This window comes from Tyto alba, unplaced genomic scaffold (genome assembly GCF_018691265.1).
Source record: "Tyto alba isolate M040663 unplaced genomic scaffold, T.alba_DEE_v4.0 Super-Scaffold_10, whole genome shotgun sequence".
In the NCBI taxonomy this organism is placed as follows: Eukaryota; Metazoa; Chordata; class Aves; order Strigiformes; family Tytonidae; genus Tyto; species Tyto alba.
Genome location: NW_024881262.1, coordinates 302,358 through 326,735, shown reverse-complemented (window position 1 = coordinate 326,735; position 24,378 = coordinate 302,358). Strand labels below are relative to the sequence as shown.

The 24,378-nt window shown below is 41.6% G+C and overlaps 2 protein-coding genes and 1 long non-coding RNA gene across 4 annotated transcripts in view; 1 reads left to right on the top strand and 2 right to left on the bottom strand.

Annotated features, from left to right (window-relative positions):
- Positions 1 to 6,700, bottom strand: part of RNF13 (ring finger protein 13) — a 42,487-nt gene extending 35,787 nt beyond the window's left edge. Inside the window, exon 1 of the mRNA XM_042801320.1 lies at positions 6,598 to 6,700. The gene's annotated coding sequence lies outside the window, so the exon portion shown is untranslated. The remainder of the gene's footprint in view (positions 1 to 6,597) is intronic.
- A 2,068-nt stretch (positions 6,701 to 8,768) lies between these two features.
- On the top strand, positions 8,769 to 12,905 carry COMMD2 (COMM domain containing 2). Of its 2 annotated transcripts, XM_033004637.2 has the most exons (5): positions 8,769 to 8,885; positions 8,967 to 9,044; positions 9,470 to 9,552; positions 10,777 to 10,950; positions 12,605 to 12,905. In XM_033004637.2, the coding sequence occupies exons 1-5, from the start codon at positions 8,819 to 8,821 to the stop codon at positions 12,800 to 12,802; spliced, it is 600 nt and encodes a 199-aa protein (XP_032860528.2). In that variant the 5' UTR covers positions 8,769 to 8,818; the 3' UTR covers positions 12,803 to 12,905. The 2 variants fall into 2 exon arrangements, with proteins under 2 accessions (XP_032860528.2, XP_042654169.1); XM_042798235.1 differs by lacking the exon at positions 8,967 to 9,044 and having other exon boundaries at positions 8,779 to 8,885.
- A 2,418-nt stretch (positions 12,906 to 15,323) lies between these two features.
- Positions 15,324 to 24,014, bottom strand: LOC116964604. The gene is made up of 4 exons (XR_004408841.2): positions 23,758 to 24,014; positions 23,201 to 23,271; positions 22,404 to 22,476; positions 15,324 to 19,346 (listed from the first exon to the last, which is right to left on the bottom strand). It is a non-coding gene; the product is annotated as an uncharacterized LOC116964604 (long non-coding RNA).
- Positions 24,015 to 24,378: the final 364 nt, after the last annotated feature.

Genomic DNA, 24,378 nt, shown 5'->3' with positions numbered 1-24,378 from the left:
TTTATTGGTCAGTTAAAACTTTTCTTCTAAGAAGTATGCAAAATGTCATTATTTTTGAGAAACGAGTAATCTTTATATGATTATTTTAGAGACAGAAGTCCCTTTTGCTAAGAGCATGTAACCTCCATGAGAATGTAAGCATAAAACAAAAATTGCAATAGCACTTCAAAAAGCTTTAGATATCACATAGCAATGCAAGCAGTACATAGGAATGAACATACACATGATATTAATCACCCTTAGACATTCTTAATTTTAATCTTCCCTGCTTCTAGCATAAATCCAAATCCGCAAAATTCCTCACATACCTGGAATAATACTACTAAAAGCATTTATTCTAAACATTCACTTGCAAAACTAGTGTGATACCAACAGGTCACAAATACAAACTAGTTCCATCAACTTCAGTGAAAGTCACAAATGCTCAAACGCATCTCATGGTCTGGACAGCAGATTTAGTCTCCTGTAAAGTGTGTGCATTTCTGACACCTTTAAGAAAATAACACAAGTACTCTGTAAAGTACGCTTGTATGCATTTCACAAGTTCATGACGTTAAAAGGAAGCTAATTCTGCTTTGTTATTAAATTTTCATCAAAAAATATCAAAATTTTTCAGCTGCAAAAAGCAACAGCTTGTGTCTGGAAATAGAGGGGCATGCTTTCTAACAGAATTTGTTTTTTAAAACTGCTGATTTATCATTAATCAAAGCAGAAAAAAAAAGTGAGAAGGATTAAGAGGAAGCAAAACAAACATTTTTATACATTTCCTTTGCCACACAAAGAGATTTTACTTAAAATGTATAAAAACTCCACAAATTAAGGGCCTGAATGCCCTCCTTGTATGAGCAATGATACCTGCACCCTTATGAAGTAATTGAGAATATCATGTTACCTTCAAATAAACCCCAACAAATCAAAAAACACCCCCAAAACACCAAAACAAAAACCAAATAAACAAAAAAACCCCAAAACAAAACAAATATTTTCATTAACAGAATTTTGAACTCACTCTCAAATGTAACACATGCATTCACTGCAATGGGACAGATTTCATTCTGTAATCTCTCATACCAAAAACTGGCCAATTTTACAGTCACACATACCTTGAAACCACAAAATTTGTCCCATCAAATACAACACATGTTAAGTATACTTAAATTTTGAACATTTCAATTATTTTCAAAGACAGAAGATAACATTTGAGACAATAATTCACAGTACTGCTCAGTTTAGAAACTCAGTATTCTTTGAAATGGGTTACAGATTATTTTCCACTTGTCTCTTCCAAATAATTACTTTTCCGGCACCAAGGAGAGTCCCAATCTAGACAACAAACATGATTCAGGTTGAAATGTCATTTCCATGACCGATAAAGGCTCTTCCTTAGGACCACAGAATTTATTGAATGCCTGTGAAAGACCAACTTCTTTCACACTTATTATAGGGCCCTCAAATTTATGCTCGCACAATCCACAAATATACGAACAACATGATGCAGATCTGCAACATTTGTGAAACAGTATGTTTAATATAGTAAGAAATGGTGTCTCTGTAAAGCTTTAGTATATAATACTCAATACCATGTGCCCATGGGCATTTAATCCAACACAGGTCTTTTGGCTTTTAATACAACAAGAGACAATTACATAATGCACTCCTATGAAGGTAAAAATTCTATTAGCTAAATTGCAAAATCAAGCACCCTGAATCTTAAGTTGGGCAAGGGAGAGGAAGAGCTTTCAGCCTTCCACGTAACTGACTTATGTCTTTCAGTGCATGACACTCACATACTGAACGAAGCGAGGTTCTGTACAAGAAAAACAGGAGAATATGATTTGTTAAACTATACGGCCATTTCTACACAAAAGGGTAAATGGATAAACTGAAGTTGCACAAGTAGCCATAAAAGTAGCATTTCCTCATTTCTGAGTCCTTGAATTTCCGCATGAATGGTACCTTTTAATACTTCCCCTCCTAGAAGTTTCCTACTGTTTTTAAAGGGGTTTAAATTCCTGTATATATACTTCCCACAGCTTGCAGTAATGTGGGAGTTTCAGATTTAGCCTTAATTTGTGCTGTTGAGAAATGCAATCTGAACTGGAAGAATAGTTAGCTGACAAAGGGATAAAGACTTCCAGGGAGGAAAGACGTGGAGCTGGGTAAGAATCTTGGCCAGGTACCCATCTATGTTCTCCCCCGTCCCTCATGAACCACATTTAGAAGCTTCCATCCTTTATAATGTTCCCAAAACGCAGGACAGATTACTGCCATGCCTCTCTCCTGCCCCCCACCCTCCCTCTAATAAAAATTAAACCGCTATGTTTTCTCTGCCTCTTTACTGACTTTACCCTTTTATTTTCTTTTCCCCAGACATCATATTCTATCAACTTTATTTTATTAAAACAGAACTCAACATCAACGTACAATTTCACTAAAGTGCTAGCATAGCATGTTCTACATCAATACTCTGTATGAATCACAAAAATACACTTAAACTATACGAGCATATTATAAGCCTTTATAAGCATACTGACGTTGGAGATGTTTTCTAAATTTGCATTTTAACAATGTAATAACCTAGGTCATTTAATAGCAGCACTTCCATCTATAGAACTTGAGAGACAACAACTACAGTTCATTTCTGTGTGCCACCCTCTTACCGTCTGACTATACCACCCAAGTTCGATGGGACAGCTACAACCACACAATCTTAGAGGGTAAAAGCTCAGGGCAATTCTGCATTATGATCCACTTTGACAACACTTTATCTGCTGGACATTGTCTTAAAGAATGAGAGACCACTCCTTCACAGAGATTATTCTAAACAAAACTACTGAGTGAGGTAATACATTTCACTGCTTTAACAGATACCTTTTTTCTTTGAAGAGGACCATCTTCACAACAGAAACTCTTTTGAGCAAGGTACAGTAATGGAGAATTACCCTAACTCAGGCCCCCACAACAGCCTCTTACCAAGCTGGGATACAGTAAGAGATGAGTGTACAGCCTGATCATTAATTCCCAGAAAATCTCTGGCACCAGGAATAGTCCCATGAGAGCAGTGGTAGTCACTGTTAGTGAGAAGCAGCCAGGATGAACCTCCCCCTGAGCTCTTGTTTCTAAACGCCTTTTACTGCAAAAACAACGTAATGCCCAAGATCAGGACCTCGTTCTCCACTGACAAATTATATCTGACAATTTCTTTTTGTACTGTTGCTACAGTTATGATCCAGTCTTAAAACAGGCAATGATTAGCTGTCTACAGAGGAACTTGAGATTTCTCTCAGGCTTAGCTATAACATAATTATGTGCAGTCAATTTCTTCAGAACACTGAAACACAAAATACATTATTCTCCTTATAAAAACTCACACCTAAATGTGATGAAGCCAAAAAAAACAACATTCAAAATTCCAACATATTCAACAAAAAGCATGGAGTCCAGTGCACCTCCCACTTCAGCATACAAACCAAGCAACAATCAAGTACTACATTCGGCATGAAATCTAAACACTTTCCTTGCTGAATTTAAAAGAATTGTTTGGTCCACATATGGACAACAAAGTCTCTCTAATGATTCTTGTACTCTCACAGTAAGAAATTACTTGAAACTACATAAAATTAAAATAGTGGTAACACAAAACAACAGCAGAATACACTGGATGGAATATTGCTATAGTAGTTAAAAGAATTCAAGGACAAGTTTAAGAAGTAGATGGTACATGCTTATTGATATTGGTATCAGAACATCTGGACCTCCTCTACCTTCTTTTATTGGAAGAATTAAAAGTACTTAATTAAACTCAATTAGGTCATCCAAATTGTTTGGATGATTGTTGAAAACCTCCAAATTGAGGCTTATTTAAATGGTTCCATGTGGATTTGTTTTCACTTGACTGTAGATATTTAATTCCAAAAATTGTAACTTCGTTGACTTAATCAAGAAATCACAGCCAAGACTACAACATTCTCTTTCAGAATCAAGAAACACCTAAGAATTCCTGTCCTATCCTTTGTGGGATTTTTTTAAGCAGAAAGCATTTTCCCATGATGTGAAGTCCTCAACATTAATTAAAGCTAATACTAGGGAGTTAGATTTGATTTATACTGACACTAACATGAAGATAGTTAAAATTCACTACTGCTAATGGGAGGAAACAGCTGATATTGTCAAAACCCCCTTTCATGTTTCTGACTGACTTGGCCATTCAGACATATGATGCTTTGTGAAACTTTCAACTGGTTAGCGGAAGAGAAGTTACAGTCACAGGAACCTGTAAAGAATTATGAAATACATTAATTTTTATTTCTAAATTAAGATTTACCAGTTTCTCTCATGAGCCTGCCATAACAAAGAGGATGTTGGTGAAAGAGGAAGGATGAAAAACAAGTGTTTAAATACAATTATTTTTACTATGACAGAAGCAACAACACATTTCAAGCTATCACAGTATTTTAACCAATACAGTAAATACAGCACATATCTTACAACACAGAGAAAGCATTAGCATAGTATTGCGCAAGGTTAGAAAATACCAGGACTGAAGTTGTCCTTGCAAACAACATGCATGCACAGGGCAGTCTTCTCTGTCAGACAGTTACATACACACAGATTCTTCTGGGCCAAAGAACTACTGCTTCAAATGTAAGCAAGAAAGCCTTACAATTCCTGAAATTCCATGGCTCATTTGTAGACCACACTCTTAATTGAATGAGGCAGTTTATAGTACACAAATATACGTGTATGTAATTAAAGACTACTGTAAACCACACAAAAGAAGTTAAACTTGACTCTGCATTACTCTTCAGCACTTTACACCTGATTTTCCAGTGTCTACAGACAAAGTTCTCCTTAAGTAACTTTGGGCATTTCAAGAGTAGTTTGTTTTTTACTTCACACTCTGCATCCTAGAACTCACAAAACTAAGACTGAGGAGCTACATCCCTCTGTCACAGGACTGAGCAAAACCACCAGGTCATAGCTGAGGAGGGGAAAATGTGGGGTGTGCTTTATCACAGCATGCCTATGAGCCACAAGACAACCCTGAAGTAAATGCACTGACTTGGAATATAATCAGACAAGGTATTGCTCATGAAGATAAGGCAGCAGTAGTATTGTTGTATGTACAATAGAAAATACACTCTTGCTTACACTTTGAAAGGAAGAGGAGAGTAAAATGTCCCTTCTCACTTGAAGATAAGGACAGCTAACTAAGCTCAACACAAGAACTGGCAATACATGATAGATACATCTAGCTGCAGTACTGGACGCTAACAACGCCTTGCCTACCTCTTAATACATTAACAGTATTGTTTGTATTAAAATAAGGGGTTATGAAACACAGTGTTTTTAACACCAATACACTGACTCCCAGACCAGAATAGGCAAGCTGAGTGGGAACTATTCTTCTGGATACAGTCCCTGCATCTTGTAAAAAAGTTTCACACTTGCCAACATGAACAAGACTTGGGAGCACATATAAGACAGATGTCATGAAGAAATTTCATGGCTTGAGACACAGATAAGAATATTTAGGGCTTCTGGCAACTATCCACAAACCAAGATCCACAAAGTACATATAAATATCAAGTTTTCATAAGTTTATATCTCAATCAACTCAGAACATATTTCACAGCAGAATACAACACAAAGCAATTCCTTGTCCACACGGTCATGCTCATGCTTCAACTCTCTCAAGAAAACAGCTCTTTCCCCTCCCATTAGGGAAAAAACCTCCCACATCTGTATTAAACAAACGTAACTTCTATTTTAGTGTCCAACAGGATTACAATGTTTAATAGCAATCACAAAAATCATATGAACATACAGAAACTTTGTCCTGCCAAACTCAGCGAAAACATTCCAAATATTTCATTAGATTGAGCTACACCTGCCAAAATTGCACAAGCAGAGAATGAACGAAAGTTACACATATAACATTAACAATTTTCATACCTATCGCCAAAAGCCCCAGTGCCTTTAGCTTTTTGCATTTTGATGTCATCATATCGTTACTGACCCGAATTTCTATCTAATATCCGTCCACGTAACCGAAACGTATGCACACAAAGAAAGTTCAGTGTTCAGATCGAACAAGATGCAGGAACTATTCCTCTCAACTTGTTTTCATCTTTTTACTAGCAATTTGGTTGTCAGCCAGCCAGACTCCATCCTACTCGTTATCTTGCAAGTATAACCAGTATCTCAGTGCACAGACAGCCTCAAAGGAACCACAGGAGAGGCAGAGCTGTGAAATGCCAGAGCAAGGGTTCAGCTTTCACCAGTCTAGAAGCGATGCTCGGGGAGCGCTTTACGGTCCCTCCCTCCCTACCAGGAGGATCTCCGCGCAGACGACCTGCGGGAGAAGCGCCGGGGCCAACGGCCGGTGGCATCCCGGCGCATCCCGGCCGAAGCTCGCCTGAGCCGCACGGACGGGCGGCCCCGCCTGGCCACTCGCAGGGTGGAGGCAAATAAGCGCTGCGCAACGGAGCGGCAGGCCCCGCAAGTCCCAAACCGCCGCGAAGCCAGCGAGCCCGGCGGCAGGAAAGAGGCCTGAGGAGACCCGGCGACCGCATCCCCCGCCCCGGCGGGCCTCACCTGCGGGCCCGGCACAGGGCCCGGCGCGGGGAGCCGAAGGCCGCGCCTAGGCCGCCTCCATGGCGCCCTCCGTCCCCTCAGCAGCCACAGCGGAAGTCCCGCCCCGCCGCCGCGCAGTAAGAGGCGTCGGCCCGGGGCAAGCTATTGCTCCCCCAGGCTGCCACTCAGCCGTCGGGGCGTGACGCGGGGCGGGCTTAGCGGGCGAGTGGCGGCGTGGAGCCCCGCCCCGGGGTGGGGCGCGGCCGCCTCCGGCTCCGGCGAAGCGGGCGGCGGGGCGCAGCCGCAAAGGTAGGCGGAGGAGCAGGTCACGGCGATGAGCGGAGGCGAGTCCTGTCGCGCCCGCCCCGCCGTTACCTCAGCGCGGAGCCCGCCCGCCTCTGGGAGGGCGCGGGGCGCGGCCTTGGCGGGCGGCGGGGGCCGGTGCCCAGCGCCCCTCAGAAGCCGAGCGGGCTTCGCAACAGACACCGATTTGTAGCCGTGCGTGGGAGACGGGGGGGGTTTCCCACTCCGCTAGGTTTAGCCCAACTCTGTGTTTAAAAAATTATCAAAACCAACCGGAGAATCGCACTTGAGAAATGTAAGCTAAGAGCAAAAATTAAAGAGGATTTGGGGGGGGGGGGGGGAAGGAAGGTATCGAGGTGGGTGTTGGTCTCTACCCCGATAACAAGTGATAGGACAAGAGGAAACGGCCTCAAGTTGTGCCAGGGGACATTTAGATTGGATATTAGGAAAAATTTCACCAAAAGCATTGTCAAGGACTGTCTGTAGAATGCATAGGTCAGATATGTAGAAGGACTTGGCAAACAAAATTGAATTAGTTGATGAGGAACTTTGCTGCTTTGGGTGTGAATATCTGCTGGAAGGTCATGCTTGAAATTGAAAAAGTAGAAAAATCTGCAACCCTAACATAGTACCAAAAGTTGCTTTACTTTGTGAGGATGGCTAAGAAATTACATTCCCTTCATGCTGATACACAATTGTTACCTATACTTTATGATTTTAAGAAGTAATGTGAAACTACCCTCTAAAATCTCCAGAGAACAAGAGCTGAAGTATTGCATTTAATATCTCAGTCTCTGACATTTGTGCTTGTAATATTGGACTTGCTCCTGGAAAACACTGGAACTGAGTAAGGATAAGGTTAGGAATGAATCTGTAATATATTTTCATATATTTTCTTAGTAGAAGGTCTTGAGATCTTTTGACCAGCATTAACCAGAGTACTTAACAAGATGGGTGAATGTTTAAAACAGGGTAGTGTGGAGGCGGAATGGAAATAATGGACAAACTTAACCAAGACTAGATTATTTTGAGTTGGTAGCCTCTCATGGTGTTAAGACTACTGTCCTGGAGAGTAATAAGCCCCACTGCGCTGGCCTTGCAGGAACTTGTACTATATCTATTTCCCAGCCATGAAATTGCAAAAATTTCTTATAGATCTAAGTGTGGTAATTTATAAGTTGAAAATATAGTGGAGCATACCTGTTGTCAGGCATAACATTTTACCTAGATGTGTGAGATAGAAAGAGTCCTTGACTGCCTGTCTTGCGGAAAGGCACAGCGTTACCTGAGGAAAAGACAGTACTTCTATCTGGAAATCAAACATAGTATTTTTCCACTCACATTTTCCAAACACTGTTCTGTTCTAAAATACTATTCTGCTCTTCAAAAGTTGACCAGCCCACCTGTTTAACAAAATGAACTATCTCCTAAAAGAGAAAAAAAGGTTTAAGAGAAGCTATGCACAAGTTTAGTAATTTAGAACCTTGGGTTTGGGGAGGGATGTTTATCTAACACGGTAGAAACACACGTTTTTAAAGAGTCATTTCAGGCTCGTGGGAACAGCGGTGTCCCTGGGTGACTTCAGCGCCCCAGCGCCGTTGTGTCCCGCCCCCCGGACACACCACCATCACCCGCCCTTTCCACTGGGCCGCGCCCCGCCGTCGGGCCGGGGTTAACGTGGGCCGCACCCGCAAAAAAGGCTCCGGATTGCGCGTGTAAGGGAGGAGAACAGCACCGCGAGCGAGCGAGGGGCACGCACGGCGACATCCACCAGGTACTATCAGCGCACGCGGCTCAGGGGGGGCCCGCGCGCCGCCCCCCCCGCGCGCCGGCTCCCGGCGGGCGGGCCGGGGAGCGGGCCCGGCGGCGGCTCCTCCCTCTTCCGCCGCGGCGCGTCGCGGCTGTGGGCGTGGCCAGCGCTGAGGCGGGCGCGGCGGCCATGCTGCTGGTGCTGTCGGAGGAGCAGAAGGCGCACCTGGGCTCGCTGCCGCGGGCGGGCGCCGCAGGTTCGGCGGGGGCGCGGGGTCGGGGCCGGGGCCGGGGCCGTGCGGGGCCTGCAGCGGCGTCGCCTCTTTCTCTCGTTGCAGCCGTCGGCGAGCTGGGGCGTCTGGCGGTGGAGCTGCTGCGGCGGGGCGCGGCGCCGCGGGCCTGCGAGGCGGCCGCCAGTAAGGAGCGGGGAGCGGGGAGCGCGGAGCGGGGAGCGCGGAGCGGGGAGCGCGGAGCGGGGAGCGGGCGGGGCGGGGGTCCCGGGCCGCGCGCTCCTGTGCCCGCAGCTCCGCGGTTCGGTCCCCGAGCGCGCTCCCGTGGGCGCGCGGGCCCCCTCTCCTGCCGCAGGACGTGGGGCTGGGATTTTCTCGGGTTTTTCGCTTAGTCTGCATCGGGGGGGAGGATCCTGACTTGCTCTTCGATCCTCGTACGGTATTATTTGGAAGGAGCGAAACGCTCTACTTTTTTTTTTTTTTTTTTTTTTTTTTTTCCTTCTTTTCGATGCGTATTTTGCAAATTCGCTTTCGGTAAATTTGCCGTTTTCTGTACTGTTGCTGTGGCAGCTTAATAGGGAAGTAAAAGATACTTTGTGCTTCCTTTAAAGGAAAGCTTAACATTGCTGTTGATGACATTCAGCATGGGGTAGAAGGACTAACATACCTTCTTACTGAAAGCTCCAAGCTTATGGTAAGGAAACCTTTGTGTAATGAATTCAGCGATGTGCTCAAGAGATGTCTTCTAGACACTTACAGCGCTGAAAATACTGATAAATGGGGAAAACCTAGTTCAAAACTCTGACGACGTGTATTCTTTTAATTAAAAAAATAAAAGGTGTCTCGTATGCTCTTCCTGAAACACTGCAGCAGCATGGGTAACTGGAACTTGGGTTCACTGAAGCTAAAATTTGACAACGTTTTAATACATGTATACTTTAATATATTTATATTTTAATATGTGTAGCAAGACCATGCAGTAATTTAGTCTGTATGGAGAAGCATGCTTTAGGATTAAGCTCCATCCAAATAACAAAAGTTGAGTGAACATTTTGTTGTTGTTCAGCTACTGTACAGGTTGTTTTCTTTACTAACCCCCTGTTCAGTATTACTTAGGTTTGAGAGCTTTTTCAGCTCCTGACATCAGAACTTTGGGTGAGTGTAAGCAGATGTTAAAAGAATTAACAGTTGGATAATTACTGTTTCCATTGGAAAGACTTTTTACTATTGATGTAGAATATTTGAACAATGGAGACATGGAGAAGGGATACAGAGACAAATAATTCCAAACTAAACTCGAGCAGGCATTGTTCTGAAGAGCAGGTGGGCAAGGGATTGAAATACTGCAGAATATTCCCTGGAAGTAAGGTGGCTTTACTGGCAGATAAATTATAGTATATTATGGCAGAATAGAGTTAATCACAAAATGTGTTTCTGGAGTGAATGCATTGTAAAGGTATGATGTTTACTGTTGAATAAATAACTGCTTCCACAACGATGAACCAAGCTTCTCCAGCACAAAGGTGGGAATTGGCTTCTTGGGGCAATGCTGAGTTCCTGTAACACGAGCCTTAAGGTTGTACCTGGTGATGGCTCACGTGTGTAGACATTCAGGTCACTTCAGAGTATAATTTGAGTATCAATGTTATGTTAGCGCCCTGTTGATAAATTGATGGTCAAAAGAAGTGCTTCCTCATGACATAGCTCAGATGCTTTTTTGTGTTGTGTTTTGCTCTCTGATATGAAGGCACTTAAAACCTGGAAGATTTGTTCTGTCCTAGCCGTAGAATTGTCCTCACACATTCCTTCAGGAAAGTAACTGCACCATACCATACGTAATGTTTACTTACAGTTTTATTTGTTTCTCAACAAATACTATTACACAGTTCCATATTAAGTCCTGAATTGTTATTTCTAGATTTCTGAGATAGACTTCCAAGATTCTATTCATGTTCTGGGGTTCTCAGATGAATTGAACAAACTATTGCTCCAGCTGTACCTTGAGAATAGGAAAGAGATCAGAAGCATTCTTAGTGAGCTGGCCCCAAAGCTTCCCAGCTATCACAGTCTTGAATGGAGACTGGATGTGCAGGTAACTTCTATTATGTTTTCGGTATTCTGTATTTTACTTTGCACTTTTTAACATTGTCATGGTTTAAACCCAGCTGGCAGCCAAAAACTATGCAGCCGCTCACTCAGCGTCCCCTTGCCCTAGGGATAGGGGAGAGAATTGGAGGGGTAAAGGTAAGGAGATTCATAGGTTGAGGTAAAAACAATAATTGAAATAAAATAAAATAATAGAAAATACAAACAACGCACAGTGTGATTGCTCACCACCTGACAGCCAAAGCTGGCCCATTCCCAGAGAAGAGAAAATCCTGGAGAGAATGAGCTTCCCAGCCTGCTCTTGTCTATGTACTGAGCACAATCTTATGTGATAGGGAATATTTCAGTGGCCAGTTTGGGGCCGGTGCTCTGGCCGTGCTCCCCCCCAGCTTCATGTGCACCTGCGCAGGGGCAGGACATGGGCAGGTGGAGAGTCCTGGATTTCTCAGCAACAACTGAAAACATCAGTGTGTTATCAGCATTCTTCTCATACCAAATTCCATACTGAATCTAAACCACAGCACTATTCTAGCTGCAAAGAAAAAAAAAATAGCTCTACCCCAGCCAAAGCCAGGACAAACATAATTAACAAATATTTGTCTTGGCTTGGGCTGAAATAGAGTTAATACTCCTTTTCAGGGACTAGATGAGTGCTGTGTTTTGGATTTAGCTTTGGGTTTGGTATGGGAAGAATGCTGACAGCACACTGATGTTTCCAGCTGCTACCAAGACTTCAAGGACTCTCCGGCTCCCCATGTCCTGCCCGTGCGCCAAGGCACAGGGAGGGAGCACGGCCACAGCACCTGACCCGAACTGGCCAGGGAAATATTCCACATCGTGGCACGTCATGCTCACTGTATAGAGGAGGGGGGTGGGGAAGGGGCTCTCGCTTCGGGGATTGCGACTGTGGGATCTCGGTATCTCAGGGTCGCTGGCCGGGAACGGGCTGGGGATTGGTCAGCGGGTGGGGAGCAATTACGCTGCACATTGCCTGGTTATATATTTCTTTTTGTTTTCCCCTATCATCGTTATTGTTTTCGTTTTATTGCCATTATTAAACTGTTCCTATCTCAGCCTGCGAGTCTCCCTTCCCCCCTCTAATCCCCTCCCCCATCCCCAGGTGGGGAGGGGGAAGGGAGGGTGCCCACCTGCGGTGGTTGGGTGCCGACCAGGCCCAAACCACGACAATACTAAACAATGAATTCATGCTATTTCAAACTACTTGAGGCAGCAGTTTTTTGTGTATTTAAAACTGACATAATTTTGTTATTGCACCAAAGATACCTAGTTGAGATGAACAGGATATATGATGATGCAAAATATTTCTTGCTTTATGAAAATCGAATTCATCACTCCCATTGGTGTTTTCAAAATGTTAGCATATACCAAATATATTTAGTCTTAATTATCACCTAATTTTCAGAAACTATATGGAAGCATTGATTAAAGTGGATTCATATTGCCTAACGATAAAACTAAATAATAGGTTGTATGTATCTTTAATGTGGATAAAGAGGATTTTTAAACAGTTCTCCAAGCAGGTCCTGCAAACCTGTTTTGAATTGTAAATATGAAAGTTAATAACCATCTTTTGTTTGTTTGTTTCCTTATTCCCATTTTACCTAAACTCCCTCATGCAGCTTGCAAGCAGAAGCTTGAGACAACAGATTAAGCCTGCCGTGACTATAAAGCTACATCTTAATCAGAATGAGGATCAGACTGCCCAAGTGTTGCAAACTGACCCTTCTACCCTCCTCCACCTAATTCAGCAACTGGAACAAGCGCTGGGGGAAATGAAAACGAACCATTGCAGGAGAATAGTGCGCAACATGAAATAGGATTGACTTGTGGCTGTTGTCTTTCTAAGCAGTTTGTGAAACAACTAGAAACAATGTTCACAAATACATTTTGAGGAAAAATAAACATCTGGATCAGATGAAATGCTTTCCTGTGCCAGGATCTTGAGCCAGTAATTATAGGCTGGGTGACCTCTGGTGCTAACTTTACGCACCTGCCTGGTAAGAGACCGGTAATTGGTTTTGCTTTACTTGCAAATGTAGGAATTCAGCATGCTCTGCTGAGAATTTCTTTAGCTTTGAATTAGTATAGTTCTACTTGAAGAGCCTTCCTACATTATGTAGAGCAGTCAGTGTTATATGAAGCTACACATTTATTTTTACATGTATCGAGTAGTTTTTTTCCTTGTTTTTGCTTCTGTTTTGAAATTTAGAAAAGCCCAACAACCTATACTGGTAGAAATTATACTTTACAGGAATGTTTCTTCCATCTAGACTCATGTGTGTATGAGTACGTGTGGGACTGGTGCCCTCTTCCACTAGAGGATTCAAACAACTCGGAGTCTGGGTGTTACAGTGCTTTTCTACCATTTTCTAGAATGCAAGTATAATAAAGCTAACGTTCCATTTTAACAAGGCTAGCTATAACCCCTGCGAGGCAGTGTCACTCCTGCAGGGAGCAGTTACCAGAAAAAGCCCAGTGGCCTAAGTGTAAGTTAGCATACTGGTTATACGTGAAGGAGGTCTGAAAAGTGGCAGAAGTAAAGCCATGGGCTTGGGGGCCCACTGAGAGCAACGTTAACTTCTGCTGAATCTTGACTTCATGTTGTGATGCAACAACTTTTGTTTCTCTATTTGGATAGTGTGCTCCTAAAGGAAAGACTAGCGAAGTGGTGCAACATAAATGATGCCTTTCCATTTTTAAGAAATATGTCTAAGAAGTTTATGTCAAAAGTCACACTTCAGTTGTATTCCAATGCAATATTTTGTAGCTTTTGTGACTAAGGTTAAATAGTTTCACTAATTAATGTTTTACTGTCACTAGTGAGGGTGCATCATAAAGCCCTTAAAGTATATTGGAGAGGAGGAACAGGTGAGAGAGAACCTTAACTCACAGATACTGTCAATAACCGTATATTTACTGTCTTTAATAGCAGCACCATAAATTTCTGTATTAATTGGGTTCCTACATTCACAAATGCTTTATTATTGTTTTGAATTTTTGTACCTTTGTGAGGTACTATTTCAAATAAAACATGCATGGCAGAAGTGCTTTAATCAAATACTACCACTTAATGTCAGTTTTCTAGCATATGGAGTTGCTTATACTTTCAATTGCTTTATATAGTGTGTTGGTGGTGTAAACGAACTTAATTTCCCGGCCCGTATATGAATCAGAAAGGTGTTTCATTTACCATCCATATGTGGGGACTTTTTTCATAGAATCATAGAGTTTTCTTCATGTATAATAATTAAATGGTAATTAAATGTGATCAGATGTTACTACTTGGGATTTCTGATTAGTATTTTTTAATGTACTTGGGCTGTGTTTTCAGGTGAAATACAAGAACAGCCTGGATGTAGGCCAGCGTGTTCTCTGTATTCCATCTCTCACTATAGTCTGGAACTCAGGGCAGCAAAATAGAAACTTTCTGTGTTTCATCTTACTACAGCACTATGAATCTGAATATATTTACCTTGCTGTCTCTTAAATTAAAAAAAAAAAAAAAAAGAAAAAAATCTAGCTGCTGTTGAGCTAGTTAGCATTATGGTAAATGCTGGCGATTTACATGTGTGTCATGTTCTAAAGTGTGTGCTTAGAAGAGAAGAGGAGGGTTTCCCTTGGTGATCATGAGTGAAATGGACACTTCAGAGTTTGTGACTACAGAATGTCCTTAGAAAGCCTGCGTATTTCCTTTTTTGGATGCTTGTTACAACAGTGTACAAGATAAAACTGTGACGCTGAATGGTCTTGTTTCCTCTAACAAAAAGTGACCTGAATTGAGGATGGTCAAGGTTGAAATTTCAAAGCTGGCTGAAATTTAGAGAAACTCAAACTCTGGCAGCGATCGGTGAACTTTTCACTTCAAGAAGAAAAGTAAGGAGAAAGATCCTTTACACGAAGCATGTCACTTTTGAACTGTACCTTTCAGTTCGTTCTGGGGAGAAGTACTGAGCCTGGAAAAGCAGCTGGGGATTTTACCTTAATTATTAGAAAGGTAGATTTGCCTTTATGTGAGGTTGGGAAGGGTCTTTCTGTGGCTCTGCAAACCCCCCTCGCCCTGTGTTCATAGCACATGCAGCAGCTACCAAGGGCTTCGCAGCTGCAGTGACAGGAGGACTGATGTGCAGACAGAGCAGAATTAGATCTAAAACACGAGGATTAGTGCGAATGCACAGCAAATTACATGTACTGGTGTCGAGGGAATACCTCTGAGTCACCAGGGCTGGAATTACGGGACTTGTGTACCTGCTGTTTTGTAGGGCAGTTGAAGCTGGAGAGTGAAAAAGCATCTACTTCAGTAACCCATAGGTAGTGGTAAAATAAGAATTCACTCTTGGATCTGGATTCTTCTGGTTTAATGTAAACGCTCAGCAAAATTCAAGGTGACATAAATCTGTATTTAATATAACTTGTTTCCTCTCATGAATTTGCTATTGCTTTATAGAAACCCTTGAACAAGACGGGGAGAGTACAAAGCTTTATTCACAAGCTATTAAAAAAGCCCCCCCATAACGTCGCTACTTTTAAACCATTTTATTTTGAATAGACTTTAAATTTGCTCTGGTAACTAGCCACTAAAAGCAAAGTTACATTTGAGGCCATTTCTCTACTATTTTTTTGCAAGTCTGGAAGAACTGATTGTTGATTTTCTAACAGAAAAAAAGTGACTTTCAACTTACCTCTTAAAAAGTTAAGTAACTTTGGGAAAAAAGTGACTAATCAAATTCGATTTGTAGGCAGTGCAGCATTTTAATCTTTAAGCAATTTGCAAACATCAGTTAAGTTCTGAATAATCTGTGAGGAAGCTCAGTGTGTTACTATTTCATCTTTAGAAATCTGTTATGGAACATAATCTGTTACCCTCAGTGTAGAACTTCTGCATGTTTTGTTTTACTGAAAATTTCATTTTGTTCTGCAGAACTGCCTCTCCTGTGTATCTCAAGTAACTTTTGGTTTTATGAAGCAACTTTTGAATGGCTTCCTGGCACGTTTTTGATAGACCACCATATTCAGGCGAACTTCATACCAGTGCAGAGTTCAAGTGCATAGAGCAACTAAAAGTCTAACTAGTTTAATCATAAATTAAATTATTTTCCTAAAAGCGGAGTTAGGATCAGCCCTTAGCTACTTGTATCCCAATTTATTTTTTCCTGGTCCAAACAGCAGAGGGCAGAAAGTTTGGTATTTACAAAGGAGTTTCACTATACAATCATTTTCAGTGTTTGTCTTTTGATAAGAATTCTTCATTGTCTCCAGACCTAGCTTGGAATGTATTTCACTTTATATTTTTCAAATTTGGGATCAATTTTAAACTGGAAACAAGCTTCCAGTTCTCAACCACTATAAAATACTGTTTCTTGATTCTGCTAATGAAATTGATAAGCCACTTAGCAAAGAACATAATATAACCCAGTTCTTAAAACTCGCGATGACATGTTTGATGTTGTAAAATGTTTATATTTTTTCAAGCATTGAGCAAACTCAAGAAGCAGCACTTTTCTTCCTCTTTTTTTAATGTTTGAGTGACCTCTGTACGATCACTGTCCATTTTGTAAAATCTATTGTTTCTGATCAAAGTTTTAATCAATTCCCCATCTCTGAAGCGTATTTAGACTGTCCTACAGGCTCTGTTTTCTTGCACTTTTGCTGTGTCCCTGCCATGCTTTCTTGCAAGTTTTTAAAGTACTCGGCTAAATACTTTTTTACCTTTTACCTGGCTAATTAATTAGATGTTCCTTGAATCATACGGGGAAAACCGTTTTAATTTAAACAACTATGGAGTTAGTGGTTTTGTTTATATCTATTTAAATTAACTGAACTTTGGATTAGGCTTACAGTTCTCATTTAACAGAAAACCTACTGAGCTAAGATTTTGTCTTAACATTTTATTTTGAATATAACATTAAATGTATGAGACCGGTTTTGAATTTAGTGCTGTTTATGAAATGTGTCCATGTATAGATTCTGAGGTATGAATGGTGATTTTGTTTCAGTTCCAGTTTTTGTAAGAATGCCTGTTTCCTATGCTGTGACTTTGTAATAATAACAATAGCTAGTGTGTAGGGAAGGAAGTCCAAGATTAGGATTACCCTGGCACAACTCCATCAGTAAAGCTCTGTTGTTTCTTTCTTATCTAAATAAAGGGAAGGAAGTCTCCCGTCACTCTGTGCTTAGCTTTGTGGTCAGGGTCAGGTATATTACAGCACAATCTTTCTAAATACTCTTGCTGATTTTATTTTCAAGATAAGTGTAAGCTGTGGCAGTTTGATTACTGCAGTTATATCTTGAAATCTGAAATTTTACTCACCCATAAGATTATTTGTAACGTTTATTTCATTTAGGGTTCTGGGTTTTGGTTTATTTGAAGTGTGCCAGGTTTTAAACGTAGTTCTACCAAAGATGCAGTAGTGAGCAGACCGCTTTTAGATGCATAAAAGTACAGTTTTTACTGTGACTGTGTAATAGAATTTTAGAATACTTTTTATGAATTACCATGATCATCAGCTTTATGACTTGCTTATTCTAGATTCTTTATGACAACTTAGTCTAAATACGTAAGGACAGGCAATCCTTCAGTCCATCTATCAGTGAACTTTGTAAGAGGAACACCATTCAAAATAGTTGCATCCTGATTATCACAAAATGTAGATAATATTCAGGCTAAGATACAAGCCATAGCGACCAAATACGGTGCAAAACACATTTAAATAATTTTTCTTCCCATCACTGAATATGTAAGAACCTTCTACTGATCTTATTTCCCTATCTATTGCTCTGTGAAAGTGTTGGGGTTTTTTGGCCAAAGGAAAACTTATGTAAATAGATTAAAACTGAATATTGCTTTATGGAATCTATTTGCTCCATATGGTGCTTGGGTCTGCGTGAACATCCGAAGTAGTATTTCTAGTGCTCCTAACGGATACTTAAAATATCAGAACTGCGGAAGTCAGGAAGCTTCTGTACCAGGCCTTTCAAGCATTCCACGTTCATAGATCTGCCGTAAGATAACAGGAAAAATTCTGTCCTGTTACTTAGGGCTTCTGTTGAGGACAAACCTAAGGGCCGATTTCAAAGAAATCCCTCGGGACTTGCACTATTACCGAGACAAAACCTGCTGCAAACATTTTTGCTCTGAATTTCAGGACTTGGTTAATAATTTAAAATCACCGCTGTTTATGCCTTTCTACATCCAAATGCATCCTGTGCTGCCTGGATCGAGGAATTCACAGGTTGCGCAGCACTTCCCGGTTCTTGCCGGGACCGCGGTTTTGGGCTTTGCTGAGAGGCGGTTACGGCTCCGCGGCGGGGGCGTGAGCGCGGGGCACCCGCCTCGGCCGGGCCGGGCCCTGCAGGTTCCCTCCTGCCAGCTGAGCCCGGGCAGCAGCACCCACCTGGGCGGCCCTAAGCACATCTGACCCAAGGGGGTGCTTGGGGAACCTCGCGCTGGAGCCCCCGCACAGCTAGCCGGGGAGCTTCCCAGAAGCTCTGTTACATCAAAAAGGTAAGACTGCATCATTGGTCTCGACTTTGTAACTGGAGGTTGTGGCACTTTCTAAAAAAGAGTTTCTTCAGTGATCTTGGCTTCTTCGTGCGACCTGAATATTGAAGGAATTTCCTCCTAACCCTGGCTAATTTAGGGATGTGTTTTAAAACACCTCAAAGAACTCTAGTATACAGTAGATGCAATTAAGAATTAACAAGAAAACAAGATACATGCCTTTTATAAATCAGTCAACAAATATCCTGAAAAGGATGCATCAATTTTGAGTACTTCTATGTGGGTTGTTTTTACCATACAAAGTTTTCTTTTTCATCCTTTTTAAGTTCTGTAATCGTACCTTTTAATACCTTGCTGCACCAGGTCCAGTACTTCAGATTTTCCTCCTGAAAATCTTAAAACCAAAACAAGAAGGAAAGCAATGCTATGTCTTCTACTCTTCCCAGGTATCAAGAATAGAAAATATGGTTTTTTTTTCTGAGACAACTTTGCTTCACGGTGTCTCAGCTAATGGATGGAGATGTTTGCCTGTTTCTGTCCACATAAAGAATAAAGGCTCTCCTTGGTCTGCATACGGGCACCCACTGTCTGGCTTTTCCCTGTGCAGCTAAACAAAAAGGGACATGGAAGAGAAGTATTTCTTTTTACTTCACTGTTTTTGCTGTCACCTATCAGCTCAATGGCAGGACCACATCTTAAATTATTGTTTTTAGACAACAATTTGCCTCTCATCTCTGCTCGTTCTCCCACAAAAGTTAAAAGTCAGTATCAAGGATGACTTTCCAGGCAAAAAGAAAACACATGATGAAAACAGACTGCTGATCGTGAATGTTCCTTCTACTCACTAACGGAAATGGTGGATCCTGCAATTCAAAAATACACAGAACAAGTCATGTAGGCCTTCTGCAGAGAAGGGAAAAGGTGAAATACACAGCACTGAGCAACAAGTACAACCAACATGTTCCAGATGTGTTAAGAAATATATGACTGCCCTTTATATATATATATACATACATACACACACACCCTTACAGGTGACAACTGGTATGTTTTACGCTAACAGCAGCAGCAGGATGTTGGTAATTAGGCTCTGTTTCAAATTGCCCTGCTGAGCTTGAGCAAATCATACGCCCTCAGTGTTGGACACCAAAAATTCAAACTGGGAGACTCTCCCAAAATATCAAATCTGATTGTAATTAAACTGTTAGCTTTGTTTCCTGGCAAAGTCTACATCAGAAAACACTCTCCATGTACATGCAGTTTTTATTAACAAAAAAACAAACGTGTGATCTTACTGTATCTTTCTGCAAGTTAAATCAGTTATGCTAGAAAAAGCAGTTTTCATGCTGCTAAGATTCTCAGCACTGTTCTATGCCACCCTACTGCTGAAGTTTGAAGAGCTGTTCCAGAGTATTTTTTCCTCTGTAGCTACTCCTGTGTATTTCAGGCTTGTTAGGTGGGTAATTATTCTGGTATTATCAGCAACATTTCTGCGGGCAGCCAGCCTGACATAACTATTCCAGAACAACTCTTGCCAATAAGATCATACTGTATTAAGCAATTTATTTTTTTCTTTTGCAATTCTGGACTTTTATTCTGAAGCACGAGAGCAGATCAGCTCCCAGTTCGTTTTACATTACTATTTTAGGACTTACTTATCCCACGGAATTTGGCCAAAAATCATCTTCCAGACCTGCCTCAAGTAACTGAAAGTCTTAAAGACTAGCTGATTTTCTGTCCTTTAAATATTACCACCATTTCCACAAATATTATTTCCTAATTAATTTATATGCAAAGTCAGCTAATTAGGAAACCTCATTTTCATCAGCAGTTTAAGCTGCCTGAGACAAACTGATGACAGCATGCCTATGTCTGTTGTTCCACTGTCTCCTTGGGAGGGGCATGCTAACCTCAGTAAGGGAGTCAAAACAAGCAGCTGTAACTGGTGACTTCCGACATGGCTTCAGCTGTTTGCAAACATGACACTACAGCTTTTGCCCTACCACCGTTGCAAACTGTGTCAGTGTAATCTGACTATGTACTGGTGTGGGTGAGCAGCACTGGCATGTCCCATTCCACTGGTTTTGCTCTAAGGGGAATAACCTCTGAGACACAAACACTCGTGCAATTTTTTGGTTAGCGCAGCTGTTTCTGAAATGAATGTCTGAGCAGTCACCTACTATAGACATTCACATAGCTTTCTTGCCAGTAAAATTACATCAACTTATAAAACAACATGGACTAAGCGGACAGAAGTTCTTTTTGTTTTTTTCTTTGCTAGCAGACTGCATCCACATTAGAGGTTTTGCTGGCTTGGAGATGTTGGCCAGGGAAGTATGCTGACATAGCTGTTTTGGTGAAACTGTAATATACACCAGGTCTTTGTATTAAATAAACCACATCACAGTTGGCTACATAGGATATTCTTTGCATGCATTCTGAAGTGCCAACCAAAGTCTAAAAGCTGTTAGCCACCTGAGCAACAAATAGCTGTGAAATGCACACAGATAAACCCCAGAATTTTAAGCATTGACCCCTTTGTTAAAAAACACAATACATTTAGTGAAGGATACCTCTCCAGAAGAAGTCTCTTGAAAATCAGATTAATACAGTACTATTATCAAGAGCATAATATCACAAAAGTCTATCAAACAATGCCCAGTTGCCACAAATGCAAACAAAAAATAATTTGCATGATAAACTATATGTTTTTTGAAGTGTAAATGTGTCTGTATGATGCACGTGTATACCTCTGCATAGTGAAACTTAATGTAACATGTTTACTGTTCCGTTGTGGTTTTTGTTCTCCTTTATTTATTTTGGAGGAATAGAAGCTTTCTTTTTATATATGGCTCTTCTTCGCTGAAGTATATGAAAGCAACTAGAGGTAGCTAATGACTGCTTAAAGTCTCCTCGCATAGCGCGTACCCAAGCAGAAGGCAGGAACTGTGCACGCTCTTCCTGGTCTGCACGTGCAATTGTTACTCAGTTAACCAGAAAGCATGACATTTTTCCAGGAAATCCTGGATGTTTTATTTTATAATAGACATATCACATGCATCTTCACCTATGTAGGCTTTCTCAGAAAAATTCTGATGTATGTAGGGTTTTGATACAAATCAGTGATGGATCTAGATTAAAAATTAAAATGCGGTTTTGTTTATTTAAACCATTAGATGCTCATTATCTAAGGGAACATTTGAAAGTGTACTTATTTCTTCTGATCTGTTTGCTTGGCTTTCCACTGAGGTATATATTGAATTTTTTGCTAGAAAATGTACGACAAATAAGGTATACTGAAAGCACTGTACTTTTATAAATCCTTCAGTTGAACAACAACAGTTTGTGCTATTCAAAAACATTTGAAGAGCACACAAAAATGAGATAAAATAACATTATTGTCTTCTTTTTTATAATCCACAATCTTGTAATTAGAAGAAAGAAGATAAAGAGGCTTTCTATGTCACATCTGTAGTTTGGTTCCTTTATCACTTAATCCAATCCCACTGTGATGGAAGTGTCATTGTCTTCCATAGACTTGAACATACTGCATAATTTTCTATAAAACGTGGCAGTCATATCCTATTTTTGTGTCCAAAGAAGGAAGTTACTATTTTCTAAACAAAGAATAATAGCAACAATACTATGAGAATTTATTCTTACAATCACTTTCAGACTAGGGGAAAAAGATGCTTTAGCCTCTACCAGGTGGTACAATAGCAGCTAATTACATTATTCAGTAAAAAGTGCAGCTGAAATACTATCATCTTGCTGCAGAACACAGTTCCAGCTGTAGTAAATATTGCTTAAGTTTAGAACAGATGTGCATATATTTACTCATGAGATGGCATACTGTCTTATGGAAGTGGTCTAATTAATGCAGATGAGATGTCACCATGAATGAGATTACAAAAGATTACCTTGAATAGGCATGTCGTCTGGAAAGGAATGTAATAGGCAAATGGGTGTGTCTTTACTCCAGGATACAGAGGCCTGGAGGAAGCAAAAAAGCCCTTGTAAAAGCTGTACGAAAAATCAGTCATGTTCAGATCATTATCTGTACAGTAACCACGTGCACGCACACACACACACAGTCATCTAATAGCCGAAGGTTTTAAACAAGGAAATTGCAGAAAAATAAAAGAATATAGGCAGTATCTGCATAACCCTGGAGCAGGTGCTGTAATTAGCACAGCTGTCTGAGCTAGTAAAAATGCTAGCAGGTGACCCACTGAGGAAGCAGTAGAAGAATGGTACAAAAGATAGCATGGAAAATTCTTAGGGAAGGGAAGCATAAACTAGTCTCAGGAGTACTGGGTTTCCTGACCAGAAATACAGCAGATGTGGCAAAAAAAAAAAAAAAAAAAAAAATTCAAACCGAGGAGGAGATCTGCCTAGCCAATGGAAACATGAACAGGAAGCGTAAGGAAAAATAAATCACAGGGAATACTTGTTGAATCAAGGAAATCAGGAAATGCACAAGCAAGATCTGTTCCATAGAGCTATCTGATCCTACTCCAGAGTTCGTGTACAGGCTTAAACTACAAATCTCAGAGTCTGCATTACCCATATTAAATGTAGCACTGATCAAGGGACAAAGGTTGTTCAAGAGTCAGGTCCAAGTTCTAAGCTGGAGAAGCCAAATGAAGTTCAGAATAGTTCATGCTTCAAGAAATAGGTAAGAAAAAAGTAAGTTCAGAAAAAAAAAATTACTTACCTAAGACTTTTCTAAAGTAGATTCTGATTACTGAGGAGGATGTATTCTTACCAATCAGCATAGCCTGGAGTCTGTCCAAAATGCAGAAATGACAAAATGCATTACTAAAATAAAGTTGTGTGTTTGTATAGACAATGTGTCATATCTATATGCATGTAGTTATAAAAACACTATGTGCTTCCTACTGTAAAAACCAACATTGAAGTCGGAAAGTGAACAATATTACTCTTCATAGATGCACCTACTGAATTTAAGCAAGTTCTGGTCACATCACCATTCAAAAGTTGGTCCAAGTGCACCAAAAAATAGGATACAAGATTAAAAAATATGGTAGGTATTATATTTATTTTATAGAAGGCCTCAGGAAAGCATTTTGATGTCAGCTCGGGATTCTAGTACATGCTAAATGGAGGACAAGTGACCAAACAGGCGGTCAGGCTAGATCCACAGAGTATCACAGCTTTATTTGAAATACCAGCCACGGATAGCGAGTTGGAAAGACTTACGATCCAATTCTGCACCGAATTTGCACCTGTCAGCGAAGGGCTAAGCCTTACCTAAACTACAACAAAGCAGTTGTACTCCACGACGAAGGCTTCCCCCTTTTTCCCCATCGCCACAGCACTGCTCAATTACACCGTGAAGCTTGTACGTGAACTAATTTAACCATCATCTTCCACAAACTAGTACTACCCGTGAACTCCCCGAATAATGGTTTTAAAGCAAAGCTAATTAGTTTGACAGAAATTCAGATGGATCAGGAGACAAAACGCTCCTCGAACACCAAAGCCACACTTGCAGCTGCGTTGCGTGACAGGAAGGTGCCGCCGCTCCGGGCCCCGGGGCGATGGCCGGGCCGGGCCACCGCCACCCCCGGGCCGGGCCGGGCCACCGCCACCCCCGGGCCGGGCCAGGCCGGGCCGGGCCAGCGCTCCCGCCACCCCCGGGCCGGGCCGGGCCGGGCCGCCTGGGGCCCCCGCGCCGCGCAGGGTCCGGGCCGGCGGCGATCGGGTCGGCGGCTGCCGCGCTCGCCCTGGCCGCCGTGGCGCCGCCTCCGCCAACTCTGTGCGGGACGGGGCGAGCGGGGGCCCGAGCGGGAGGGAGGGAGGGAGGGAGGCTCCGAGCGCCCAAAGTTTCCGCGCCAGTTGCATAACTGCGGGCGGGCCGGGGCGGGGCGG

Excerpts from the sequence above, each read along its gene's own strand:
- COMMD2 (XM_033004637.2), top strand. The coding sequence starts at position 8,819 with ATGCTGCTGGTGCTGTCGGAGGAGCAGAAGGCGCACCTGGGCTCGCTG. Across the intron at positions 9,045-9,469 it reads GGCCTGCGAGGCGGCCGCCA|GAAAGCTTAACATTGCTGTT; the intron begins GTAAGGAGCGGG and ends CTTCCTTTAAAG. Across the intron at positions 10,951-12,604 it reads AATGGAGACTGGATGTGCAG|CTTGCAAGCAGAAGCTTGAG; the intron begins GTAACTTCTATT and ends TCCCTCATGCAG.